This window comes from Phaseolus vulgaris, chromosome 7, assembly GCF_051622355.1.
Source record: "Phaseolus vulgaris cultivar YP4 chromosome 7, ASM5162235v1, whole genome shotgun sequence".
NCBI lineage: Eukaryota > Viridiplantae > Streptophyta > Magnoliopsida > Fabales > Fabaceae > Phaseolus > Phaseolus vulgaris.
The window spans coordinates 56,230,357-56,254,862 of NC_143504.1; the positions used below are offsets into that span (position 1 = coordinate 56,230,357).

The window sequence follows — 24,506 nt, forward strand, 5'->3', positions numbered from 1 at the left end:
TAATAATTTTCTAGTAGTGAAATGTAAGATACATAAAAAACTGAATATTGAATACATAATACATGAAGAGGAGTAGTAATTGTGTTGTCATAATGAAATATATAAAAGTTTGAAGTTTAAAGATTAGATGATGATAAACTTGAACGTTATCTACAATAACCAACATCATCAGCCCTAACTCATTAATCATAGATTCTTGAAATATGAAATCCTAATGCAATCGATCCAGAAATACATGCATTCCTTCCAAGTTCTAAAGGTCCCAGATTGGGCTTATTTCTTGAGAAAGATGACAATACAGAAAAATGTTACTATCCGAGCAATTACACCCATGAGAATGAGGATAGATATGCACAAACCCCAATCTTGAAGACTATACCCTCTGTTCTTTAGTAAAGCACAACGAGTTAAGAGCCACACCCCATCATACCTACAGTATACAACTGATTAGCACAAATAGACTTAAAGACTATAAGAAAATTTATCCTTAATATATTTAAGGTATCTTGGCACCAGAAACTCGTAAAAATATCTATACATATTATCCACCAATGTTTCTTTATATATAAGAGTTTGATAACCCTTATATTCCCCAAACGCCTTCATAGATATGTTACCAATGTTGGATCCAATATTTATTATTAGACCAAATATTATAGATGATACTCATACCACAACTCTTTTTATACAAGAGTGATGATAGGAATAACACAACTCTTTTTATCTAAGAACGTAGCAATCCAAGTGTGATCAGTGTGTCGAGGAACAATTGATATCACGTGCAATAAATTTTTCCTTAATAATTGTTCTACTAGGAATCGAACTTGTGACATTAACTCTGATATCCATGGTTATGTTCTATTGAGGATTCCTAAAAACGTACCCTCCTATCCCCCATTCATTTTTTTCTACAATCTCTCCCTTGAAATAGGTCATCTAGTTTTCATATAAAAACCAGTAATGAGTCTTCTCTTAAAAACTAAAGCTTTTGGGTTAATGATTGCTTGACATGGTCCTTGACACTATCCAAATTCCACCACTTAGCTTCTTAACCATCATTATACTACGTTGTTAATTAAACTCTCCTAAGGCATCACCTTACAATCATTTCACCATTCTTTGGTATCCGTCATTCTTTCGAGCAAATAATCAATTTTTTTGTTGATGCAGTCAAACAATGTTTCATGCTTCCAAGTTCCATTTCTAAATGCAACAGATTATTAACTCCTTCTCTATAATGCAGGCATTTAGCAAATCGCTTTAAGGGAACAAAAATAAAACACTAGTGGAATTCAATACCAATTATAACTAACAGTAAATTACCTTTCAGCATTTGCAATTATGAACGCTTCTAAAGCCCACTCAGAGTAGCTTAAGTTAGATATAACCTTCAAAAATTTATTATCTTTTGGTTGTGTAGCAATGAGTGTAAAAACAACTGGAATAAGTACTGACCACTGCAAGAAACAGTAACAAGTCAGAGATGACAATATAGAGTAAAATTTGAATTGGGAGTTGGTAAAAGTTTTATTATTTGCTTCCAATACTCACCAGCTGTGCTGCACCGGGTTGAAAGAGTATGGCCAATACATATGCTATGCCAGTCACACAATATACAAGACAAAGCAGCACAATGTAATTATCTGCAAAACTTGATCTTGGATAGGTAAAGAAGTAGAACATTGACAGGTAAACCACAGGTTTGATCACTGTATTGAAAAGATCGATTGTGTCTTTAGAGAGGAAATACGCTAAGCTGCTCATGCCAGAATCACTCTCCCTCCAGTAGTGTAATTTGTCTAGAGAAAAGGATCTCAGGGCAGATATTTTGCATAAAAGACCTGAAATTAACAATAATAATAAATTAGAATAAAGCACCATACACATGAATTCTGAAAGTCTATTTGCAATAGCATTAAATTTATTTTAACTCCAAAACGAAATTCCTATTGAAAATCTTCCATTACTTACCCCAGGTTCAAACAAAAAAATGTTACAACTTATATGTTCTGTTGGAACAAATGGAAAAATAAATTGAGCTACAATGAGCAGTTTAAAATCCTTGTAGTTTATGATAAATTTTATTAATTATTTGTGGTGGAAATAGTTACATTAACTATTATGTCATTGGGAATTATGATAGTTAAAGTATTATTAAAAGAACGAAGTAATGCTAATCTTTAAGTCTTTATATTCTTATTTTTTGAGAGAGAAACAAGAGAGCATATTAAGGACATAATTAAAGAATATTCAGTTACCCTATTTCAGGCAATAACATAAATATAGAATCGATTTGATTAATCGTAACATCCACCATTACTTTATTTACAGGATTCTAACTCTTGACCTCAAGTTAGAGCATATAAGCGATATGCACCAAGCTGATTAGATATCTGCTAGTTAATCATGGGACTTGACAAAACTAATAAATATTTGACAAAGGGACTGCCAACTTCAAGATGCTTTGTCCTTTGGTGGAATACTAGATTTGGGGCAACATGCATGGTGGTCTGTTTATCATATGTAACTGACAATTGTGTAATCTCCCCAAATTTTAGTTCTTGAAGCAACTGTTAGAGTCATATAAGCTTCTGACTATTTATAGCCATAGTTTGATACTCCGCCTCCACATTAGACCTAACTACAACATTTTGCTTCTTATCATTCCAACATATATACAGAACCTAGAAGTGGACCTTCTATCAAGGGGGAAGCATACCCAATCTGCATTAGAATATGCCATAACTTGAGTGTGTCCTTTATCTTCATACAAGATACCCTTTCCTAATGTTTCTTTAATGTGTCAAACAATGCGAAGAGTTGAGTAACTGACTGACTACTGGGAGAGACAATAAGGTAGTTCAACTTAATATCCATCACATCTTTTGTGATATGTTGATCCCATTTTTGGATTGTGCCATGTTATCCCTAAGAAATATTTTAGTTTACAAGATCTTTTATTTGAAAATGCTTGAAGAGATGTTGTTTCACCATGTAGATGCAACCAGTAGGGGAGTGGTGATAGGAGACAGAATGGTCAGTCAACTATTTGCATGTTCAGATTTTATTAGTCGTTTTCTAAAATTGTTTGGTACTCTGATTTTCAAAAACAATTTTTCAGTGACACCATGATGTTTTAATAGAGGTATTAAGTAGTAGAATTTTTTATTTTACTTCTGGATCAAGCATGTACATATAAACTAACATAATAAAATTCTATAGACAGGAATAATCTTAGTCTGCAGTCAAAATGTTGTCATTATATATTTCTTTTTAACTAATTCAGATACAGGGCAGGCAGCACAGTGAATAATAGCATGAGGGTCTGAGAAGGACAGATGTACTACTCAGCTTTAATGCCACTTAAAACAACCTTAGGTCACAAGGTAAAACTTTTACTGTCATGCAAGACTAGCCCGCAAACTTATTGTCATATTATTATAGAAAAGGAAAACAAATATTTGCATCATCACAAACTGTATTTCCAACATAAATTACGTACAATAGCAAAGAAAAATTATATAACATGAAGAGCGTAGCTTGATTTAGAATTCAGTTATGTTGGAAAAATGATATAATGCTTCAAGACTATGTATTAGAATCAATCAACTTACAGACAGCAATCACTGTATAGGTGTATCCATCTGCACCAAAGCTCCGATCCCTTGCTTTAGTAAGTGATCCTAAGCAGGCTCCAGCAAGTAATAATATTAAATAATCTATAGCTTGGATCTTAGATTCTCGTAATCTCTGTTTACCAACCCTGAAACAGCATTGACACGAAGTAGGGTAAAGCCAATTAACAAAAGAAAATTCAGACACCAGAATGAGCAGACATGTTCATCATTAAAAGGTTATTTACTACTCTCTCTCTCTCTCTCTCTCTAATCAATAGAAAATGGTACTTGGTGGCCTTTAATTTCATTTTGCTTCCCAAACCACTAAGACAGTAGTGGAGCAAGGCAATGACACTCATACTTCTTCAGGTCTCCCTTAAACCACACAGAAATTTAGACCACGAAAATTCAAATACAATTGTTCAATCTGCTGCATTAAAAAATTCTGCCGACACTTTCCATGCTACATTCTTTTAAAAGAAACTATTTGGAGAAAGAAAATTGTAATGCCCCAGGGAAAAAAATAACCCAAACTATGGAAGATCTTAATGAGCAACAAGAAAAGTTAAATGTTCAAGTTAACAAATAAATGAAGTCATTGGATGGTTTACCGTATAAGGAAGTACTTGTATTGCTTGAATATACCAGGAGTTCTACGTTCAGATAAATCCTTCGATTTAAAAAAATTGAGTCTTATTTTCTCCCTCTTTAGTTCCATAACATGTCTCACATCATGGCATAATTCTCCAACAAAGCTTCTTTCTTCATGGCTAGAGCCATCAGGGTCTTTTTCTCTAGCTGGGTTTGAGGTTTCAAACATACCAAATTGTGCTGCATTCTGCTGCATATCAAGAGGTACTGGGTATCCTTTATGAAGCATCCATCTAACTGGAAGCTCTTTATAACTGACTTCTGAACTTCCACTAGGTACTGCTATGCCCTCCAAAATGTCAATGAAGTAATCAGGAGGATTAATGCGCTTTGGTATATTTATCCCAAGGTCTGCAAAGTATTCTTCAACTTTCTTGACTGATCCATGATATACAGTAAGACCACCTTTTGCGAGGAGTATCAAGTCATCGAACATATTAAACAAAGCGTAGCTACAGAAAAAAAAGGTTAAATCATTAATTAATCAAAGGGAAAGAAATTACATTGTTCACAAGTACAAATTAAAGCAAGGAAACATGAGATCAATCTTCTTTATTCATAATGTCCATGAAGGGAAACAGAGGTATGCAGTGGAACTGGATCAGAATCACACAAAAAGCACAGAAACAGAGGTACGTATCTCCTCTTCTATTCACCAAATGTTTTTTTGCTTTTGTTCCAATATCAAGATGATTTCAGATCACTAGGGTCTAGCAAGTGTATGCAGGTATAGAAAACTTGGAAAGCAAAAAGGAAAACACAGACAAACCAAGGATTCAAGGTTCTCCCCCATCAATTCCCATAGTGTTTCTTAGAAGAATCCTCTCCCTCTCCCTCCTTATTCCATGTATATTCTCTATAAATCCGAACAATTCCTTCTCTACACTTTTCTACCCAGTTTTCCTAATTTTCTTTCCCAGAAAACCTTGATAAACATTGTTCATACCTAGCATAAGCCCACATAATAAGCAGCGTGTTGTTCTTCGACCATCATCCTATTGCTTTCAGACCACACTAATCCAAATATTCAGGTAACAGGTCCTGAATTCCCCCACTTTATTTACTGGCATATTTTACCCCCTTAACTAGATTTCTGGATGACCCTGGCTCTAAACTTTCTGAACCAGCAAGATTATATTAGTTGAATGAAATTTCTTTACTCCAGAAATGTGTCAGTAACAAAAAAGTTAGCATCCTAAATGTTGGAAGCTACTATTTGCTGAGCAAATATTCCCTAATTTTACATTAGAAAAATATAAAATCAACTGAAAGATAAATCCCCATGATTCAGAAGACATGGAATTAAAAATCACCTGGGTTGGTGAACCACCATGCAAATGTTTACTCCTTCAAGAGCTTCCCGTTTTAGTGCTCTAAGAAGGAGTTGAGATGATGCACTGTCCAACCCAGAAGTAGGTTCATCCAATATCATGAGTGAAGGTTCGATGACCATTTCCAATCCAACATTTACACGTTTCCTTTGGCCTCCAGAGATCCCTCGCTTTTCTACAGTTCCAACCAAAGAATTCCGAACAGATTGAAGCCCCAAGAATTCAATAACTCTTTCAACAATCAGAACTTTGTCTGCTTTTGGCAAGTCAGCAGGTAGCCTTTTAAAGTAAGAAAATTTCATTTCGTTACCAAATATTCAAACTTACAAAAGCTACAGCAAACAATAATATGTGCACAAGTATTAGAAGAAAAGGGCATGAAATTAAAGCTCGGTTTTTCGGAGAGTTTTACATTGGCTATCGAGGGAAGAGTGTTTAAGGTATGGTTTGAACCCACGATTCCATGCTTTAACAAAGCACATGAGAACTACTATGATACTTAGATTGGTAGATATTGCAGCTAGACAAAAGAAAACTGATATAGTAGGTAAGCACCTAAGAAGTGGCAATAAGTCATAAGTTTAAAAATGCAGCTTCTTTGTGCACTATCTAAAAATAGAAAAGAAAACTTATGGGGGGCATTTACTAGATCTTTTATTTTCTGTTTTCCGTTTTTCATACAGAGCTGAGACTTTTTTTTTTCAGTCTGTTTCCTGTTTTCAAATATTTGTACAAGAAACATTGAAAACACCTTTGTTTTCAATGTTTCTTATACATCTTAGGGGGAAAAAACTAATCGTAAACAAGGCAGCAGTTTTGTAATTAAAAAGTAAAAACAGAAAACACTATCTAAGGACAGAACTTAAGTATTCCCTTTATGCAATATAGGCTCAAATTATATTATAATCATTGTGCCACCAATGCTTAAAGCATGCGGCAAATAGTGACCAAGAAACCCCGTGTTTTTTCTCTATTCAAAGATAATAAAGGCTTCAATTTCTTCATTTTCCCACCTAATGCAATGAATTATCAAGAATTTAAGATAGAATTATAATAAAGTTGCATATAAATTATCTCAGTCTCTTGCGTCTAAACTGGGAACTCCTCTTTAAAATCAAGTGGTGAGAAAGAAAGACTGTGAAAGAGTATCAATGGAACTAAAATTCGATATAGGAAAGAAGGAGAGTTGATTAAATATAAAACTAAGACACCAAGTTTAAGCACATAACATGAATAAAAGGAATGAACTATATCATAGCTGGAATTTCCAATCATGTGATTTACCTGCACAGTGCACTGAACCGGAAGTTTTCTTCCACAGTCAGGTTTCCATGAACTATATCATCTTGTGGCACAAAGCCAATAATTTTCTTATAGGAGTGGATTGATTCATTCTTTTCATTTACAAAAATGGAACCAGTCACCTTGCATCCAAATGCCTTCCCAGCTATTGCTGAAAGAAGAGTTGTTTTGCCAGCACCTGATGGACCCATGACAGCAGTGATGCGTCCAGGTTTAATTTTCCCCGTAACACATCTCAATATAAGTTTATTGTGTGCTTTCAATGAGAGAGATAGATCTTTGAAAGATATTTCAATCAAAGGCCTTTTCCTTTGTTCACTTTTGGTAGCCATGCTAATTACTCCTGAGAAGGTAAGATTTTTGTTTTCTTCTTGCTCAGCCTTTTCTTTCTCAAGTTGAGCATATGCATACTCAAAAATTTGGCTATGTGTATTCAGTTGTTTTTCCTTAGGCACTCTTGCTGTAACATTTTTTTCTCGATTTTCTGTTTCTACTAGAACGTTGTTTCTAATATTTGCATCATTTTCCATTTGATTCATTGTCTGCAGCAAATCACTGGGTTCCTTTCCCTTTCTCTTTGGCCCAGCAGAGGAGCTACCAGTCATAGGTGAGGTAATAGGATGTGAATGTGAAAACAACTCAATCTTTGTTTCAGTAGTTGCTTGATTCAAAATACTAATTTCTTCCGGATCTACAAAGTTTTTTTTCCGAGTAAATGTTTGTGATAGTTGAGTTTGTAGTCCCTTTGCACCCTTCTTAGCAGCATTTTTTGCATCTTTCCATCTTTGGCGAGCATTTGCAGTCTTTCTCACACTTCTGGATGCTGCTTCTCTGGACTTTGCCATTCTCCTTTCCCTAGTAGTCAGAACTTGGTCAGAACAGCTGTAGATAATGAGTAACAAAGTACTCAAAGCAGCCTGCATAAGCAGTTAAAGACTGTTGTCAGATTTTTATCAACACAGTGCGTATGTGTGGGCTTGGATGTTTTACATCTCTGTATATGACAAGGAATTAAGCATTAGCCACAATTCCAAGATCATTTGTGCTCATGATGGAAAAGGAAAAGAAAGCAGGAAGCATAAAATATCAAAAAAAATTTCTGGACAAGTATCCATATGACCAATTTAGTTAAAATTTATTAGTAAGTGGTATTGATTCCTCCATAACCAATGGAAAATTCAGGCAAAGGTCTAAATGATCCAATGGGTGTGGAACTGATAGGTCACCCAGTTAGGAGGTAACAATAAAGAAGAAAAGTGGTAAGGGTAGAATGAAATTAGAGGGATGGGGAGAGGTGGCAAGCGATGAGTGGTGAGAGATGAAAACAATGTATATAGAGGGAAGGTGGGGGCCTAGATAAGTCCCGAGAAATTTGTGTTATTGGCTTCTTTTCTACTATTGATCTTGTAACAGAGGTTTATACTTTTGAGATTGTTCTTATTCAGTATCCCATATTCCTTTAGTTTGACCATTTCTACTCCTGTTTCTATCAGGGACAAAAATATGGAAATTAGAATCTAAATGGGAGAGTTAAAGGGAGAGAAATATGAAACATGATAGTAGTTACAGATGGAGAAGCAGATAGAAGTGCAGGAAAATTTTCATTCTTAATTTCCTAGCGTACGTCTCTAAAAAAACACACAAACAACAATAGAAATCTAGGATCTAAATAAATGCACATATATACCTATTTCATAATCCATCAAATTAAGAGGCAACAACTTACAATGAGCATGATTCCATACGCCTGCATATTTTGGGTCTCGGAGTTTGAATCACATGAACTCAACTTGAAGCACCCTACAAGACAATCAGGAAATGGTCATATATACTCTAAAAACATTTGGTCAGAATCTCACGAGAGAATCTAAGGCTGAAACACAGATGCGTTATTGCCATAATTCAAAATCCATGACATCTTACTTTGCTCAGATGTAGAACCCATCCTGCAGTAATGCCTGGAATTACAAGAGAGAAGTTTCAAGGAATCAGGATAATGAACAAAAAGGTAACATAATAGTATAGGCAGTAAGTAAACTAAAGTGATCATTTTTTGCTGACTAGTTTAGAGTATGTTGTGTCATGTCATCTAAATATCTTCAATACTTTGGATTACTTCATCAAGGATCAAACTTTTGTGAAGTTTATTAACGAGTAACCACAGGTTGGAATAAAACAATACCCTCTACTACAAGGAATTTTTTTGGTAATTGTGGAGCAATATGTTCCTGCCGGACAAAATATCTCAGTACTGCTACTAATATCAGCCCACATATTTGCTCCTCCACAGGTATGATTTGGCTGCATTGGAGGCAGGTGATAAAGATATCTGCAAGAATATATCAAATCAATTAATATCCTACACAAAGCACGCAAGTAATAACTGTAACATAAACAGAGTAACAGATCATAGAGCAAGAATTAGAACTCACGGTTCACAAAAACCAGTTTGGTTATTGAGTGTAGCACTAGGGCAATAAGAACCTAGAGGGCAAGCTTCAAGAAAAATATTTCAAATACCACAAGAAGATGAAAGCATTAGTGACATCATTTCCTTAGATACTGATAATAAGAATAGTTATTTCAGATAATGTCAGAATGTTTTTCCAGAATGAATTGGCATTGTTGTAGACATTTGGATAGATAAGTGGTTCCCACACTTTGTCTTAACAACCACCCTTGAATCTTTGTCCATTCTCACTGAATAATGTCAATTTTTTTCTGGTTGTGTATTTCTATTCCTTCACAATAGACTTATGAAAAGTAGGAGGATGCTAATGTGTTGAATCAAAAGTTGGTATATAGTCATAAGGAAGGTACTTGCAGTTCAGTAATGAAGAAAAAAATATTGATGTTATACTTACGTATCATGCATGTGATGCCATGAGGACAGAAGAAACCCTCACAACATGCTTCGCAGTTTGTAGTTCTGGCAGGTATCTCCGTTGAAATTTTAAAGTCAACTTCCTGGCTTGTGGGAACACTACATGCCCATCCTGGCTCACAACCTGATACCCATGACGTAAAATTGCAGTTCTTGTTAGGCTTTAAAAAGTCGGCAGTGGCACTCCTATTGCTAAAACTCTTCCTCTCCAATGTGCTATTTAAGTAAGACTTTATTTCTGCTTCTGTACACAACCGTTGCAAAATATTTCCTGTGTTTAGATCAGGTTCCAGATCATAAGAGTAACGTTAGAATTAAAACAGTGGTAAAGAAAAGAAGTTCAGAACACTGGAATGAGTACATTCAGAGTTTCTTAGAAAACACAGTAAACATGTTTAGCTGGGTTCTAGGAACAAAAAAAAAAGGAATAATGAATGAGAAGAAAAAAATTGAGTCATTTATTTTGTGCACTTCTTTAAAAAATGAAATGAACAAATGGCATAATTTCTTTTTAGTTGTTGGAGATCATACCTTTAGTCCGGATGCAAGTAGACACAAAGTCCAAATCAGAAGAAAAATTAAATGCTTTATTCCAGTCAGCAGCCCTTAAATAAGAAACCAAGCATAAGTAGTAAGAAATTCAAAATAAAATATAAAAAAAAAAAAACAAAGAGGAACCATCTTCATCAGTATAACTCATGTACTTCTTTATCAATCATCATGAAATTACTTTTTTCTTCTGCCCTATAAAATTATAATTTTGAAGAGACGTAATGCTTTTAGTACTTTCATTTAGTCCGACAAAAATCCACCACATTTTCATCTTTCAAAGACGAATTTTGATTGTTTTATCTTCCAAGGCTAATGTCTCCGTTCTAAGATCTTTAGAAATCAAATAATATTTCCATGTCCATTTTTTTTTTCAGCTTCACTTGTCCAAATAAACTGAACTCACTTGAAGTTCTGTTATTAAGCTGTGTTGCTTCTCTAAACTAAAATTATATATTAAAAAACTAAAATAAAGAGAAACTAATATAAAATTGATTAACAAATTAGTTTATGAACTTATTTAGTTGGAAACTAAAAGTGTTTTTTAGAGCTTTGTTTATCCAGATAGCTAACTGAGACTGTTTCTTTCTGATAGAGAAACTCTAGTAAATAATCCTAACTTAAGTCTAATAAAAACAAAGTAATTTTGGAACTAAATATTATAATTTCAAATTTGAAGAGATAGAAAATAAAGAAACATTTTTTACAGATATTAAAACAAAAAAATCATAATTTATAAGAATTAAAAAAAATATTTAAAATTTTACAGGATGTAAAGAATGAAAGAATTAGGACAATTGCTTCCTGGACCCGTTTATTTGAACTTGTTGCACCCACAATTTTCAAAATAACTATTTTATACTTTTTAAAGTATTTATGGATTATGTGTTCTGTAAACTTTTTTCTAATACTTTTTTCGAAATTTATGAAATATATTCTAATAAAATCACTTTTACAAAATAAACTTTCTAATCCTAGAATGAGATATTTTTTCCTTTTCTTCTAACTAAGCAGGCGATAGTGACAGTGATGTGGAGTGAGGGAGAGACAGAGAGAATCATTTAATCATTTCACCTAATTATTGGGTTCTGTAGATTTGTTAACACCATAAACAATAAAAAACATATACTTAACACTGATTATAATAATATAATAATACTTTTAAATTAAAAATAAAATATTAATTTATTATATTGTGACTTTCAACAACCTAATTATTGCAACAACCAAGATGAAACAGTTGCTTATTTTACATCAATTGATTCTTCTTTATCCTAAAAGCAGCGAGCAAAAGTTTTTCCATGCGTAACTTGAGAAAGATGTAGGTGAACTCACGGATCTTTGACGCAGAATTCGGAGCTGGCTTTGATTTGCTGAATGAGGAACTCACGGGTCATGTTGGAGATATGTTCATACGCAAGACGCGTGGCACCGGACACTACGGCAGCGTTATCGAAGTCGCTTAGTTGCTGGCACTGCGTCCGACGGAACAGGACCGAAGCCACCAGCGCCACCGCCACAAGGTGCAGGAAACGCAGAACATTCGGAACCATTTCGATCGTGACGAAAGTGGAAGAAAGGAAGGAAGAAGGTGAAATTGAAATGAAGAGTGAATGCGAAGATAAGAAGAAGAGAAGAAGAAGAAGAAGGAGTCAACGGAAGACATGGTTGGAAAACGAGAGGAACCACGTCAGGAGCAGGTCCACTTGGAGATGGTGAAGCCTACGGTAAGACAAATGTCGTTTTAAGGACGAAGACACCCTCGTAATTATTTACTATTTCAAGATAATAAATTTCATTCTTCTCGTCTAATTTTTTTATTTATTTGCTTAATTAAGTTTTAAACATCTTATAAATTTAACTTGCTTTTATTATTTACATTTAAAATATGTTTTTATTTGTTAGTAGGGATCAGTGAAGCTCAAACACACCCCTTACGCCGAGACTGTCAACTAATATATATTATGGGTGATCCGATAGCGGTCCAATAGTGGGTGGCACGATAGGCCCAACATATATTCGCTATGATAGAAGTGGACTTTAAGCCTAACTCAACCCCATAAAGCTGGCTCATAAGGTTGAGGTTTGCACCCACTTATATACAATGAAAGACTTTAATCTCTAGTTGATTTGGGATCTCTAACACTTGTGCACATAAATCTTTATGGTCAATTTATATAATTTATAATTATATGATATATAGATATGTGTCCCTGTATCCTACACTTTAGAGATTTTGTGTATCCTACATTTTAGAAATTTTGTGTATCTCCGCCTCCGTGTCTTATCCGCATTAGTGTTTATGCTAAGATAGGTAGAGATATGTTTTTGTAAATTATGTATTATAAATTAAAATATTATTAAAAATTAAATAAAAATTGTCTGCATCAATGTTAGAAATCTGGTTGTTTTTGGTGCTGCAATTGGTTGTTAGGACGTGGACATTTGCTTGGGGAAAGGTCCTAATATTGACCAGCAGCTCAACCAAACACTGTTTTATATAAACTTCTTCATTCATTTTCTATTAGAGTAGAGATTCATAATAATTTATATATTCTTTAATTTTTAAAAATATTTTTCTAAAAAAAAATTGTGATGAAATTTTAAATTTTAAAACTCTTAAATCTCAACTTATTATCCTTTGAAATTCATGAACTATTAAGAAGTGAATGGAAGTAGTAGAAAATGAAAGAAATGAAGAAAAAAAAATAGTAAAAAATGATGTTATTTGGATTAAGAAAAATAAGGTAGAAATAAGTGAAAAGATGTAAAAGATTTTATGGATGTAGTATAATAAATATTTTATAATTTTATATATTAATATATTTAAAATAAAATTTTAATATTTTTTATTTGAATATACTTATTTTATTATACAAAACGAAAATATTAAAATATAATCGATTATCTTTAAAAAGTAAAATTTTCACAAATCTTTTCATTGTTAGAAAGAAGTTTAGTTCACCAAATTTTATTATTTTATGTGATTTTTTATTTTTCTGTTCTTACCCTTTCTTTCAGTTCATCACAAAAAAGCAAACAAATTGGATAGAAATTAATGACATTGAAAAAAAAGGTTTTAATGCATTAATGGCAGAAATTTACAAAATACAATTTTGTTTTAAATGATTTTTCAAACTTTGTTTTTTTGTTTTTGTAATGGTGTTATTCTTGTCCTGAGTTATTGGTATTGAAGATTCGTTGTCATTGAATGAGTTTGTGGAAGAGTTTTTCTCTTATCTTTCAATTTATGCTTTCATAATTAATATACCTAAATTTATCTTCTCATCTTCATCATAAAATTTACCTGATATGAGTAATAATTCTAAATATTTTTATTTTTATGTGCAAAAGTTCTTCTTAAAATAAAACTTTGAGGCTTTTTTTTATACTTAAAATAAGATTTTGAGGTTTTTTTATACTTAAAATAAGACTTTGAGGTTTTTCTTTATATGTAGGATGTTAATTTTCTTGAATGTCCCTATCAACTTCACTATAATAGTTTAACATTTTTTAAAGACTTTTCAAATACTTTAGTATTATTTCAAAAGATTTTGATCATATTTTTTTCCTATGTAGAATGTTAATTTTTTTGAATGTGACTCCTAGTCAATTTTATTATAGTAGTTTGACTTTTTTTAAAGACCTTTCAAACACTCTTTTATTACTTTCAAATAACTTCTATTATTTGTGTGATAATAATTTAACTTTTTCTAAAGATCTTTTGCAAGTAACTTCAATTATTATTAACTTTATGTATTTTCTATTCATAATTTTATATTATCAAAATTAAAGACATTTTAAAATATATTATATATATTTTTTCTCTTAATCCTTTAACACGTTGTTAAAGATAAAATCAATAAAATTTATAGTTAAAAAATGCACATTCATTTTAATGTGATAATTGACTATTATAATGTTATTTCAATGTAATTGAAGTTATATATGAAAATGAAAAACAAATTAACGTAAATTTCATGTGAAAATAGAAAAATATTTTAAAAGACAAATTGTTATTGTCTTAGTCCTCAAATAAATATTTGTTCGAGTATATTTATAAATCTCACGTCTTTTAAAAATTAAAATCAATAATAATTTATATACACATTTCTATTTTATATAAAAAAAACTTGAAACTTAAAAATAAAATACCTTCAATACAATAATTAATCATAATAATATTATGTTAACAAATATCACTTTACTTTTATAATTGCAACTATCGTTATATACACTGTTTTTTAATTTTATTTTAGTAATCATAAAACAAAAATAGAATTACATAATCTACAATAACATACAATAAAAATTATTAAAAATCATGCTTCCACAAATTGTTGTTATTTTACTATTATGTAATATAGAAGAAAGAGATTAAGTCAGATAAAAATAAAAAGGTTAGTTGAGTGACATTTTACAAAATTTAAAAAAATGTACTATTTTATTTTAGAAACACATATTATAATTAATATAAATACTAAGATACACAGTAAGAACGTATAAGAAGAATTTTATTATTCAATATATATATATATATATATATAAATTATATTTTTATTTAAACTTTAAAATAACTGAGTTATGCGATGTAAAAGAAAATAAAGTGAAATTTAAAATAAAAAAATATATAAAATTAGAATTTGTGTAATAATCTAAGAAGCTTCTTCTTCCTCACGAAAATGGGAAGAGTCTGTAATCTCCCTGCACTCAACTCAGCAATGGCAATGGCAATGGCAACACACTGAACACTGTCTTCAACCTTTTTCCTTTTTCTTCGCCGTTCCTCAATTAACGTATTAATGGCATTCCACAGAGCTCCAAAGCCAAAACCTAAATCCGCCAGATCCCCAATTCTGCTTCTCGTGGCGGCAGTCACAGCAATCGCGCTCCTCTTCCTCTTCTCCTCTCTGCTTTCCACCACCTCCACAAAACCCAGCCTCCTTCAGCGACGCCAACTACACTTCGAAAAGTACCTTTATTGGGGCAACCGCATCGACTGCCCGGGAAAACACTGCGGATCATGTGAAGGTTTGGGTCACCAAGAATCCAGCCTCCGCTGCGCCCTCGAAGAAGCCATTTTTCTCGGCAGGTACTTTTCATCCCTCATTTTCCCATTTAAATATTTTATATTGCAATCCATTTAAATCACTTACAGTTAGTTAGTTTGTTACTTTAAATTTGGGTTAAACACCGTTTGTCGATTTGAATTTGGATCCTCGAAGTGTAAAACACTTTCACATTGATCCCTGAACTATATGAGATGAGTTATTGGACAAATGTTAATCTTATTATTATTTAAGTCATGTTTTGTTAGATAATCTCCGTTAGTAGTTAGTTATATTATTTTAAGGAATTCAAACAAGGTGTTATTTTGATGGGTCTGCAACTAAGTAGCTCCATTGAAGGTGGGTTTATGTTAATACTATTAGAGCAGTAGCTGTATTTAATAGGAAGAGGGATTGAGAGGGATGTCATCTTGTTCACTGTGAAAGACTTCAGGCCTTTGGGTAATGGGAGGTGCCAGACGCTCAAAGTTGTGCAGGTTAAACACTGTAATTGTGGATGGGAGAAATCCCATATTCTTTTTAATAAGATACCAAATTTCTATCACTCTTTCAAGGATTTTTTTTTTTTTAATTTCTTATTTTCAAGGCCTAAGGTGACAATGCGATGCATTTTCAAGGACTTGAACGGCGTTTTACCCTTAAAATTTAGGTATTTTCAGGATAAACTGCTCTGTAAGCACTTATACACCAAAAGGGTTAAAATTAATTGAGCTTATCTCTTAAATTAAAAACAATGTGAGAGAACTCCTGTAACAGTTTTTTTTTATTGAAAGTGAGAGTGCTAATCACTAGGTAAGAAACGAGAGAAACTCAATTTATTTACCTTTTTAATTTATTCAAACAAGACCGTTGTTATGAGTTTGTTCCTTCTGAACAATAGTATATAAGCCAAGTTGATGGTATTGTCTTTTCAGTTTTCAATTTAATTTCATTATACTTATTTCTTTGTTCTCTCTTCTTGGATTTCTACCATGTGTCTGTCATAACATTTCCTGAAACAAATATAGTGGATGCAGTAATTCGTTAAGAATGTATTTATTTAAGGAGTGTAATGTAACTATGTGATTTCAATGAATTTTAGCCAAGAAGAAAGTGTGTATTGCTATGGACAGTAATATGAAGCCTTAATTGTAATTAATACAACTGGAAGGACTGAATTGCAAAAATTGAGTTAATTTGTTATGTGGTGGTTGCAGAACTTTTGTGATGCCATCGATGATGTGTATCAATCCCATACATAACAAGAAAGGCATTCTTCACCATTCCACTAATGCTAGCTCTGAAGAACTGTGAGTTGCAGCTTTATTGCTATTATACGCGTCTGTTATACCTTTCCATTGCAATGTTTTTGTCTGAATTAACTGGTCTTATTTTTTTTTTCTTTTAATGTGCTAGGTGGGATGGAAGTTCTTGTGCCATGGACTCTTTATATGACACAGAACTTATGTCAGGTACTGTTCCTGTGATTTTTGACAATTCAAAAGAGTGGTATAGGGTTCTATCGACAACCATGAAGTTGGGAACCAGAGGTGTTGAACATGTGGAAGGAGTTAGCCGTTTCAAACTTAAAGAAAATAGGCGCTACTCTGATTTGTTGCTCATAAACAGAACTGCAAGTCCTCTTTCTTGGTAGGTTCTAAAAGGAGAATTATGGCTGATTTATTTTAGGGTAAATTATGCTTTCAATCCTTATAAAATAAGGAAATTAATAAAATCATCCTAAAAAAAATTCGTATTAGTTTAGTCCCTATAGAATATAATCATAGTTTTGTGGTCCTCGTCAATGGTGGTGGACGGAAACATAACATGGCTAATGAACTCCCCTCTTGCCACCGCCATCCTTTGCAACTTCGACCCCCTGGCGCCACCTGCTGTTTCTTGACCTCTGGTTAAAATCCGACTATTTAACATCATTGTTGGTGTCAAAGACACTGGTGTCTGGCCGGAGTGGCACAACTTCTCTGATTTGAAACCTGGCCCCATCCCCACTGCTGGAAAGCTATGTGCGAATTCGGTGCCAGATTCTCTCCATACCGTATTACCTCGAGCCAATCACAATTGGATCCTATGTAATGGTTTCCATAGGAATGTTCACATCTTCTGCCTGCAACAATGAACCAAGCGAAATGTTAGTGATAAACCTCACTTCGTGGTTAACAAACAATGGGAGCATGCACCATTGAGTGTGACTTCAAGGCGTAGGTGATAGAGGAAGTAACTCAAGAGTCGTGAAAGGGTTGGTGGTGAAGAAAGCGGGTGGCATGGGAATGATTCTAGAGAATATAATCTCCAATGGTGAAATTCTGTTTGCCATGTTACGTTTCTGTCCACTGCTGTTAATGATGAGGTCCAGAAAAATATGTTTACATTTCATAGGGACTAAACTAATACAATTTTTTTTGAGAATGTTTTTATTAGTTTCCCCATTTGACAGGGACTGCAAGCATAATTTACCCTTTATTTTATTATATTGCAAAATAAGGTTGGTTTGTGTAACGGTAAGTTGGATGTGTTTCAATAATGAATCTTATTTTGGTTTTTAGTCCATTTATGCAAGAAACAATAATGATTTCCTTTTAGCTGGGAGTAAAATACTCCTTCTGTATTCAGTTTGTTATGCCTGTTAAGCTGCAAGTATGATTATGATTATGATGGTCCTTATTTGCACGTTTTCTGTAACTGTGACCTTTATGAAATTTCTCATTCCCACTAAAGTGTCCTCACCTTCAGTTCACATTGAAATGTTAAATGTCTATTTGGTGGTTAGTGTATGTTTACTTGTTAAAGGAATTCAATTTAAACTTGTAGGAGTGCAGAACTTAATATATAATAGAAAGACATTTGTTGGTAGGAAGTTGAGAACTTCTGAGCTATTAAAACTGGTGTACATCACAAAGTCTAACTTGTGAGTTTAAAATGTGCCCAATGTTGTTGACTTTGAAGTTTTAATTGTATCACGTCACAACCAAGTTGATTTATGTTTCTTGCCTTGCAATAACTGCTATAATGACGCTACTATGTAGTTTTTTTGCTTATAAAATTGATAGTTATATACCTTGGAAAGATATTTTTTTTAAAATTTTGTCCATTTCTTGAGGTGCTAATGACTTTCCAGGTTTATGGAGTGCAAGGATCGAAACAATCGCAGTTCCATACTGTTGCCATATTCATTTCTACCCTCAATGGCTGCAGGGAAACTTAGAGAAGCAGCAGAAAAGGTCCATCTCATACGTTGTCTTTTAAAGTCCTTAATATTTTCATCAAAGGTTTTAATACTTTGTTTGGAGATACAACTGCTATATTTTTTGGTCTTCTATCTTGGATTGGGATATTTTGTATCAATCAAAGCTTAAATGAGTTATTTCAAGGGGAAATGCTGGGCTAGGCTCTCATGCCTCTTTGTTTAGTAGATTAAATGAAGGTTTTAGACTTGCCCTCTAAAGGATTTCTTGAGCCTAGCCTTGAACATGTATCATTTTTTTGAGCTAGCTTGTTGCATGTCAGCAACAAGTGGACATAACTACATAGAAACTAACTTTTCTGGTTATATCTGTAACTTTTAAATGATGTATAACTAATGTGATTAGTTACAAGCATAGAGCTTCTGCTGGTTGCTTTGATTGTTTCAACAAATTACTTAATTAATCATAGAAATTTTCATTTGGAAGCACAGTATGGTTAACATACTATTTTCTTGTTTTTTGTTTGTATGTTCATTTTATACATATATGTTAAGTGAGGAGAAACTATTTTACAAGGAGATATTGTAATTATTACAAGTGTGATACTCTAGGATATTGTAATTTTCATTGTAATCATTGCTTGGACTATCCTATAAATTACAAAACTTGTAATGCATGGTTGATTGTTAAATCTGTGGCATTGCAATAAAACAGTATCTCTTTGTTACACATTTTAATTTTTTATTAGACTTGTTCACAGATCAAAGCATTACTTGGTGATTATGATGCCATCCATGTTCGTCGTGGGGATAAAATAAAGACCAGGAAAGATAGATTTGGAGTAGCGAGGAGCCTGCATCCTCACCTTGATAGAGACACCCGGCCTGAGTTTATTATTTGTAGGATAGCGAAGTGGGTCCCACCTGGAAGAACCTTGTTCATTGCTTCAAATGAAAGGACTCCAGAGTTTTTTTCATCACTTTCTGCCAGGTAACCGTTCTCATGATCACACTTTGGGGTAAACGGGGAGGGGATTCCTATGCAATAATTTTCTTTGCAAGAAATCGTACATGATAGATTAACAGTAATTAAAATATTTATGGTTAACGCTATATGAAGCTGACCCTGGTTATTCAATAGTCATGGAAACAATTACTTAAGTTTGTCATTTATTTTCTGCAGGAAAGTTGTGTTGTTTTTAAATTAATGTCCAGATTGATTTAAAAGAAATTGCAATAATGATCTAATACAACTCCATACTCTTCATGACTCAATTGCAGGTATAGATTGGCATATTCATCAAACTATAGCCATATATTGGACCCGTTAATTGAGAACAATTATCAATTATTCATGATCGAGAGGCTTATAATGATGGGTGCCAAAACGTTTATTAGGACGTTCAAGGAGGATGAGACAGATCTTAGCCTCACTGATGACCCGAAAAAGAACACTAAACTTTGGCAGATACCTGTTTATAATGCGGATCAAACATGTTGACGACTAGAGCTGACTATGCAATCCACCACAGGAAATTAAAAATTACATGCATCCCCAAAATCTTTAGGAAGAAATGATAGGTGTGTGATTTGTTTTTGTTGTAAATTATGATGTTAGCTGCGTTAAAAATTCCATTAATTAATTCATTGAATGTATGTACTTGTCTCATAGTAAAGTTGAAGTCATCATCACTATATTTTTGTTTTAATTAACATTTTAATCCTTAATAATAATACAATTTTGTTGAGTTACTAAGAAATATTTTGCACTGTTATAAAAAATTCGCTTATTTGAGTGTGAAACCTTGTAAAACCTTTATTGTTGTATATTTGGGAGAGACTGTGTTCCAGCACATCTTGAGGGCTTGGGTCTAGCACATTTTTAGACTCGTCTGGTCTTTGTGTCTTGTGTTTGATGCTTCTTGAGACTTGCCATATCTTCATGTCTTGCGTCTAGTGCTTTAAACGTATGTTGACTGACAATACTTTAAGCTTTCGTACACGCCTTGCTATGTATCATACTGCGTTTTGAGCAATTGTTTGAGACATATGTATGATCAAACAAGTCTTGAGAGTAAATCTTATGTTTCACACAAACAAAGGAAACATGCATTTCACTTTTCTATCTAGACCTTTGTAATAAATTGATTTTGAAAAAGGGTCAAAGCTATTGAAGGAAACTTTTGCTGCAGCAATTTGACGTTATTCATTTCATTAGAGCTTGAAACACATTTGTCTTCTTAGAGCTCATACATGTATACTAGTCGTCTGATAAACATGTCTAAGCAACAAGGTATCAAAACGAAGGAATCTCAAAGCATACATATAATATTAGAGCAAGCATATTGATAGCTTGTGTAGATGTTTACGTATAAAAACATAGCATGGAAAGGTGGTAAAGAGATAAGAGACTCCCCATGAGTCTAAAGAAAACTATATGAGCTAACACTATTGTACACAAGTGTAATATCTTTTTTACAAAACTGTAAATTATTCTCCCCCTTTAGCATAAACAAAAGGTAGGAGGTGCCTTAAAGCATCACTGTTATAGAAGGTTGAGTGGTGAGGTTGGTGTTTGGTTGGAAGGTGATAATGGGGTCTTTGTTTGGTTAAGAGTGAGAGTTTTAAAGGATGAAGAAGGTTCTGTTTTTGGTGGTGGTACGAGTATTTCAAGTTGGAATCGACTTACAGGTAGATATAGAAAGGAACACAATCTCTTATAAGATTGTTCTTGACAAAAGCAAGAAAAAATGCCATCGTGACATAAAAATACTCAATTATATGAAAAACTTGTGTGTGCTATTCTCCACCTAAACATATCTGCATAAAGATTTGTCTTAAGGACCCATTGTACATTTGACGTGGAGTAGTAATAACAAATTATGGATATTCATTATTTTTCACCATTTTGTTAATACTTGTATAAAATAAAGGTAATGCAAGGTAAAAGTTTACGGAATAACCGATTTTCTTCCTTAATATAACGATAAACAGAAAACAAAGAAAAGAAATCTGTCTGAAATTACACAGTAGTGGAAGATTTTATTCCTAATACACTGAATCAATCATAACATTCAAATGATATATAGATTTGAACGTGATTGTTGATAGATGGCACTAATTTCAAGGGCACTTAGGCTTATTCCCGTGAGTCTTGAGGCGTGCATAACAAGGACAGAGGTCCTTATGGCCATAGGTACCAGGGGGCACACAGTGGCATCTGTGGCAACATGACTTGCATGCTCGTTTGCATCTCTTCCTTTTCAATGCTTTGCTGCATCTTCGAGAACATTCATACTTGCAATCTATTCACAACCCACCACAACAAAAATGCTTTAATATATAATTCATTACATCAATTTTTCATCTTCGACATATCAGTTCTTCTAATGCAATATCAGATTGAAGATAAAATATGGGAAAATGCAAACAATTTGTCGCACAAGATGAGAAACTGAGTTGTGTTTGGAATACATAAGTTTTCTGCATTCCTCCAAAGAAAAATAAAATGAAAGCATTCTATCTATCCTTGAAGATGTATTACTTACTGATTTTGTGCTGCTGGATATCTTTGTTATTGAGAGCCACATTCTTAGTTCCTCCATGTGTCTGTAACCAAAACACAATGTTCATGTTTTTGTTTACAATATTTACTTTTCCTATAGTAAATAGTATGCATAATTTACAAAATGAAGAAAAGCAACTAATGCAATAAAAAACTCATTTAGGTGCACACATGCATGCATTAACGAGTCAAAGAAATGATAGACTAGTATTGCATGGAAGTAGAAAATTGTGGATAACTCACATTTTCAAGGAAACTGGCAACTCCAGTGCTGATGGATGAAGCTTCTGCAAAAGCCTAAGAATGGGAAATTGTGAGATATTTGACACTTTGAATTGAGATTTTATACAATAAATTGTGTGTATGTACCTGTAGTAGTAGAAGAATGGCAAGAATAAAGAGTCTGAACTCCATGTTTTGGTGGGTTGATGAAGTGAAGAAGAGGTTAATTTATACATACATTGTTGAGTTAATTTTATCTTTATCTCTTAAAACACTTTAGAATACAACCAATAGATAAAAGCCAATTCACAGGATGGAGATGATGAGTAGTACTCTATTTTGGAAGCTTCCTTCACTTTTCGTTTTATTGCTTGTGTGATGCTTTAGCTGCATATGGGATCACGAGAATAACTCAGCTAGATTGGTCCCCTCTCTTCTCACCATTATTTTATCTAAATAAGAACAAGTATTCAACTCACCAATGAGATATAACAAAAAAATTTGAATTTTTTACTGAGATTTTATCGTCACTGTCATTTCAAAACACATTGATTTTGATCTTTTAAAGTTTATTAAAAACTCTTTTAATTTATCAAAATCTGTGTATTTATGGGTGAACCAATATTACACATTATAGGATCCTACAGCAACAATGGGCAATGTTCATCGCAAGGTGGTAGTAGATCCTGAATTTGGATCCCATATTCAAGTTGTTCTATGGTACTTCTAAAATATGTATATGTTCTTACAATTTGTGTTTTATAGTTCTCACACTTCCATGCTGGTTCATAGTTATAATATTCATCCCTAATCCTTCCACATGCTATCTTAATACAACATTGTTAAGGTATTTCGTGAGTTATATAACACTGCTGAACATTGTTGTTAATATTTGTTATCCTTACATGTTCCAAATTTCATTAAAATGTTGTTCAGGTCTTTTAAAATACGACATTACCTTCAAGTGAAGGACTAATATGTGTTGCACACCCCACAATGAGCCTTAAAGCTATACCATCTTTTAAAATAACATAGTCAACTACATAAGTTAGAGTGACCAACAGTTTATTTTTAACCTTAAACTAATTATTTTCAAGTGTTATGTTATAAAATCAACAAGAAAATTATTAGATAAAAAATTATTAATTATTATATTAATTAAATTAAATATTATTTTAAAGACTAATAAAACTATTAATATTAAAATTATTTTTATTATTATAAATGCAACTAATCAATATAGTTACATTCCAAACTTTTCACAATTGTGTATAAAGTAACAAATAATTAGCTCCATACATGATTGTTGTTAACCATTTTTAAACTCTTGATTTTAATGTATACAAATTATTCAATTTAATATATTACCTGCTTAAATAAATGTTAAGTATAAATACAACTTGCTGGATTAAATAAACTCATTTAATGTAGTTGATTTTAAAACAAATCCTGAGAATTTTACATATATATAGAGAAGCATATCAAATGCAAGATCAATTTAAAAAAATTGAACTAAACATATAAATAATTCACTTACATAAAATGATATAGACTGAGACCCTACCTACTACTATTATCTGTTACATGTTATCTGCTACCTGTTACCTGTTATCTGCTATCTGTTACCTGCTACATGCTACATGTTACTTGCTACATGTTACTTGCTACATGCTACCTGCTACATGTTACCGTTACTCGTTACCCGTTACCCGCTACCTGCTACTTGCTACATGTTATGCTACATGTTACCTGTTATTTATTACCTATTACCTATTACATGCTACTTGCTACCTGTTATGCTACATGTTACCTGTTATCTATTATCTATTTCCTATTACTTGTTACTTTACCTGTTACTCGTTACCTGTTATCTGTTATCTGTTATCTGTTATCTGTTATTTGTTATCTGTTATCTGTTACGTGTTACCTGTTACCTGCTACCTGCTACCTGTTACCTGCTACCTGCTACCTGTTATCATGTTACATGTTACATGCTACATGCTACCTGCTACCTGTTACCTGTTACCTGTTACCTGTTACCTGTTACCTGTTATCTGTTATCTGTTACATGTTACCTGTTACCTACTACATGTTACCTGTTACCTGTTACCTATTATCTATTACCTATTACGTAT

The 24,506-nt window shown here is 32.9% G+C and overlaps 3 protein-coding genes and 1 long non-coding RNA gene across 5 annotated transcripts; 2 read left to right on the forward strand and 2 right to left on the reverse strand.

The window, feature by feature from the left end:
• Positions 1 to 63: 63 nt before the first annotated feature.
• Positions 64 to 12,131, reverse strand: LOC137830470 (ABC transporter G family member 28). 2 transcript variants are annotated; one of them, XM_068637831.2, is made up of 14 exons: positions 11,670 to 12,131; positions 10,317 to 10,390; positions 9,766 to 10,056; positions 9,334 to 9,397; positions 9,084 to 9,230; positions 8,825 to 8,859; positions 8,628 to 8,701; positions 6,884 to 7,818; positions 5,582 to 5,878; positions 4,229 to 4,720; positions 3,615 to 3,763; positions 1,552 to 1,841; positions 1,324 to 1,457; positions 64 to 430 (listed from the first exon to the last, which is right to left on the reverse strand). In XM_068637831.2, the coding sequence occupies exons 1-14, from the start codon at positions 11,885 to 11,887 to the stop codon at positions 274 to 276; spliced, it is 3,357 nt and encodes a 1,118-aa protein (XP_068493932.1). In that variant the 5' UTR covers positions 11,888 to 12,131; the 3' UTR covers positions 64 to 273. The 2 variants fall into 2 exon arrangements, with proteins under 2 accessions (XP_068493932.1, XP_068493933.1); XM_068637832.2 differs by lacking the exon at positions 9,334 to 9,397 and having other exon boundaries at positions 11,670 to 12,051.
• LOC137830471 (uncharacterized) lies at positions 11,924 to 12,723 on the forward strand. The gene is made up of 2 exons (XR_011084220.2): positions 11,924 to 12,061; positions 12,243 to 12,723. It is a non-coding gene; the product is annotated as an uncharacterized LOC137830471 (long non-coding RNA).
• A 2,243-nt stretch (positions 12,724 to 14,966) lies between these two features.
• LOC137830472 (uncharacterized) lies at positions 14,967 to 20,344 on the forward strand. Its single transcript, XM_068637833.2, has 6 exons — positions 14,967 to 15,426; positions 16,600 to 16,692; positions 16,799 to 17,032; positions 18,519 to 18,621; positions 19,346 to 19,575; positions 19,866 to 20,344. Exons 1-6 carry the CDS (start codon positions 15,137 to 15,139, stop codon positions 20,083 to 20,085), a joined length of 1,170 nt encoding a protein of 389 aa, XP_068493934.1. The 5' UTR covers positions 14,967 to 15,136; the 3' UTR covers positions 20,086 to 20,344.
• Positions 20,345 to 21,534: 1,190 nt separating this feature from the next.
• Positions 21,535 to 22,638, reverse strand: LOC137830473 (gibberellin-regulated protein 9). The gene is made up of 4 exons (XM_068637834.2): positions 22,519 to 22,638; positions 22,393 to 22,446; positions 22,133 to 22,193; positions 21,535 to 21,889 (listed from the first exon to the last, which is right to left on the reverse strand). Exons 1-4 carry the CDS (start codon positions 22,561 to 22,563, stop codon positions 21,708 to 21,710), a joined length of 342 nt encoding a protein of 113 aa, XP_068493935.1. The 5' UTR covers positions 22,564 to 22,638; the 3' UTR covers positions 21,535 to 21,707.
• Positions 22,639 to 24,506: the final 1,868 nt, after the last annotated feature.

Excerpts from the sequence above, each read along its gene's own strand:
- LOC137830470 (XM_068637831.2), bottom strand. The coding sequence starts at position 11,887 with ATGGTTCCGAATGTTCTGCGTTTCCTGCACCTTGTGGCGGTGGCGCTG. Across the intron at positions 9,398-9,765 it reads TGGCATCACATGCATGATAC|CTTGCCCTCTAGGTTCTTAT; the intron begins GTAAGTATAACA and ends TTTTTCTTGAAG. Across the intron at positions 1,842-3,614 it reads CTATACAGTGATTGCTGTCT|GTCTTTTATGCAAAATATCT; the intron begins GTAAGTTGATTG and ends TGTTAATTTCAG.
- LOC137830472 (XM_068637833.2), top strand. The coding sequence starts at position 15,137 with ATGGCATTCCACAGAGCTCCAAAGCCAAAACCTAAATCCGCCAGATCC. Across the intron at positions 16,693-16,798 it reads AATGCTAGCTCTGAAGAACT|GTGGGATGGAAGTTCTTGTG; the intron begins GTGAGTTGCAGC and ends TTAATGTGCTAG. Across the intron at positions 19,576-19,865 it reads TTTTCATCACTTTCTGCCAG|GTATAGATTGGCATATTCAT; the intron begins GTAACCGTTCTC and ends ACTCAATTGCAG.
- LOC137830473 (XM_068637834.2), bottom strand. The coding sequence starts at position 22,563 with ATGGAGTTCAGACTCTTTATTCTTGCCATTCTTCTACTACTACAG. Across the intron at positions 22,447-22,518 it reads CCATTCTTCTACTACTACAG|GCTTTTGCAGAAGCTTCATC; the intron begins GTACATACACAC and ends TCCCATTCTTAG. Across the intron at positions 22,194-22,392 it reads TTGCCAGTTTCCTTGAAAAT|ACACATGGAGGAACTAAGAA; the intron begins GTGAGTTATCCA and ends TTTTGGTTACAG.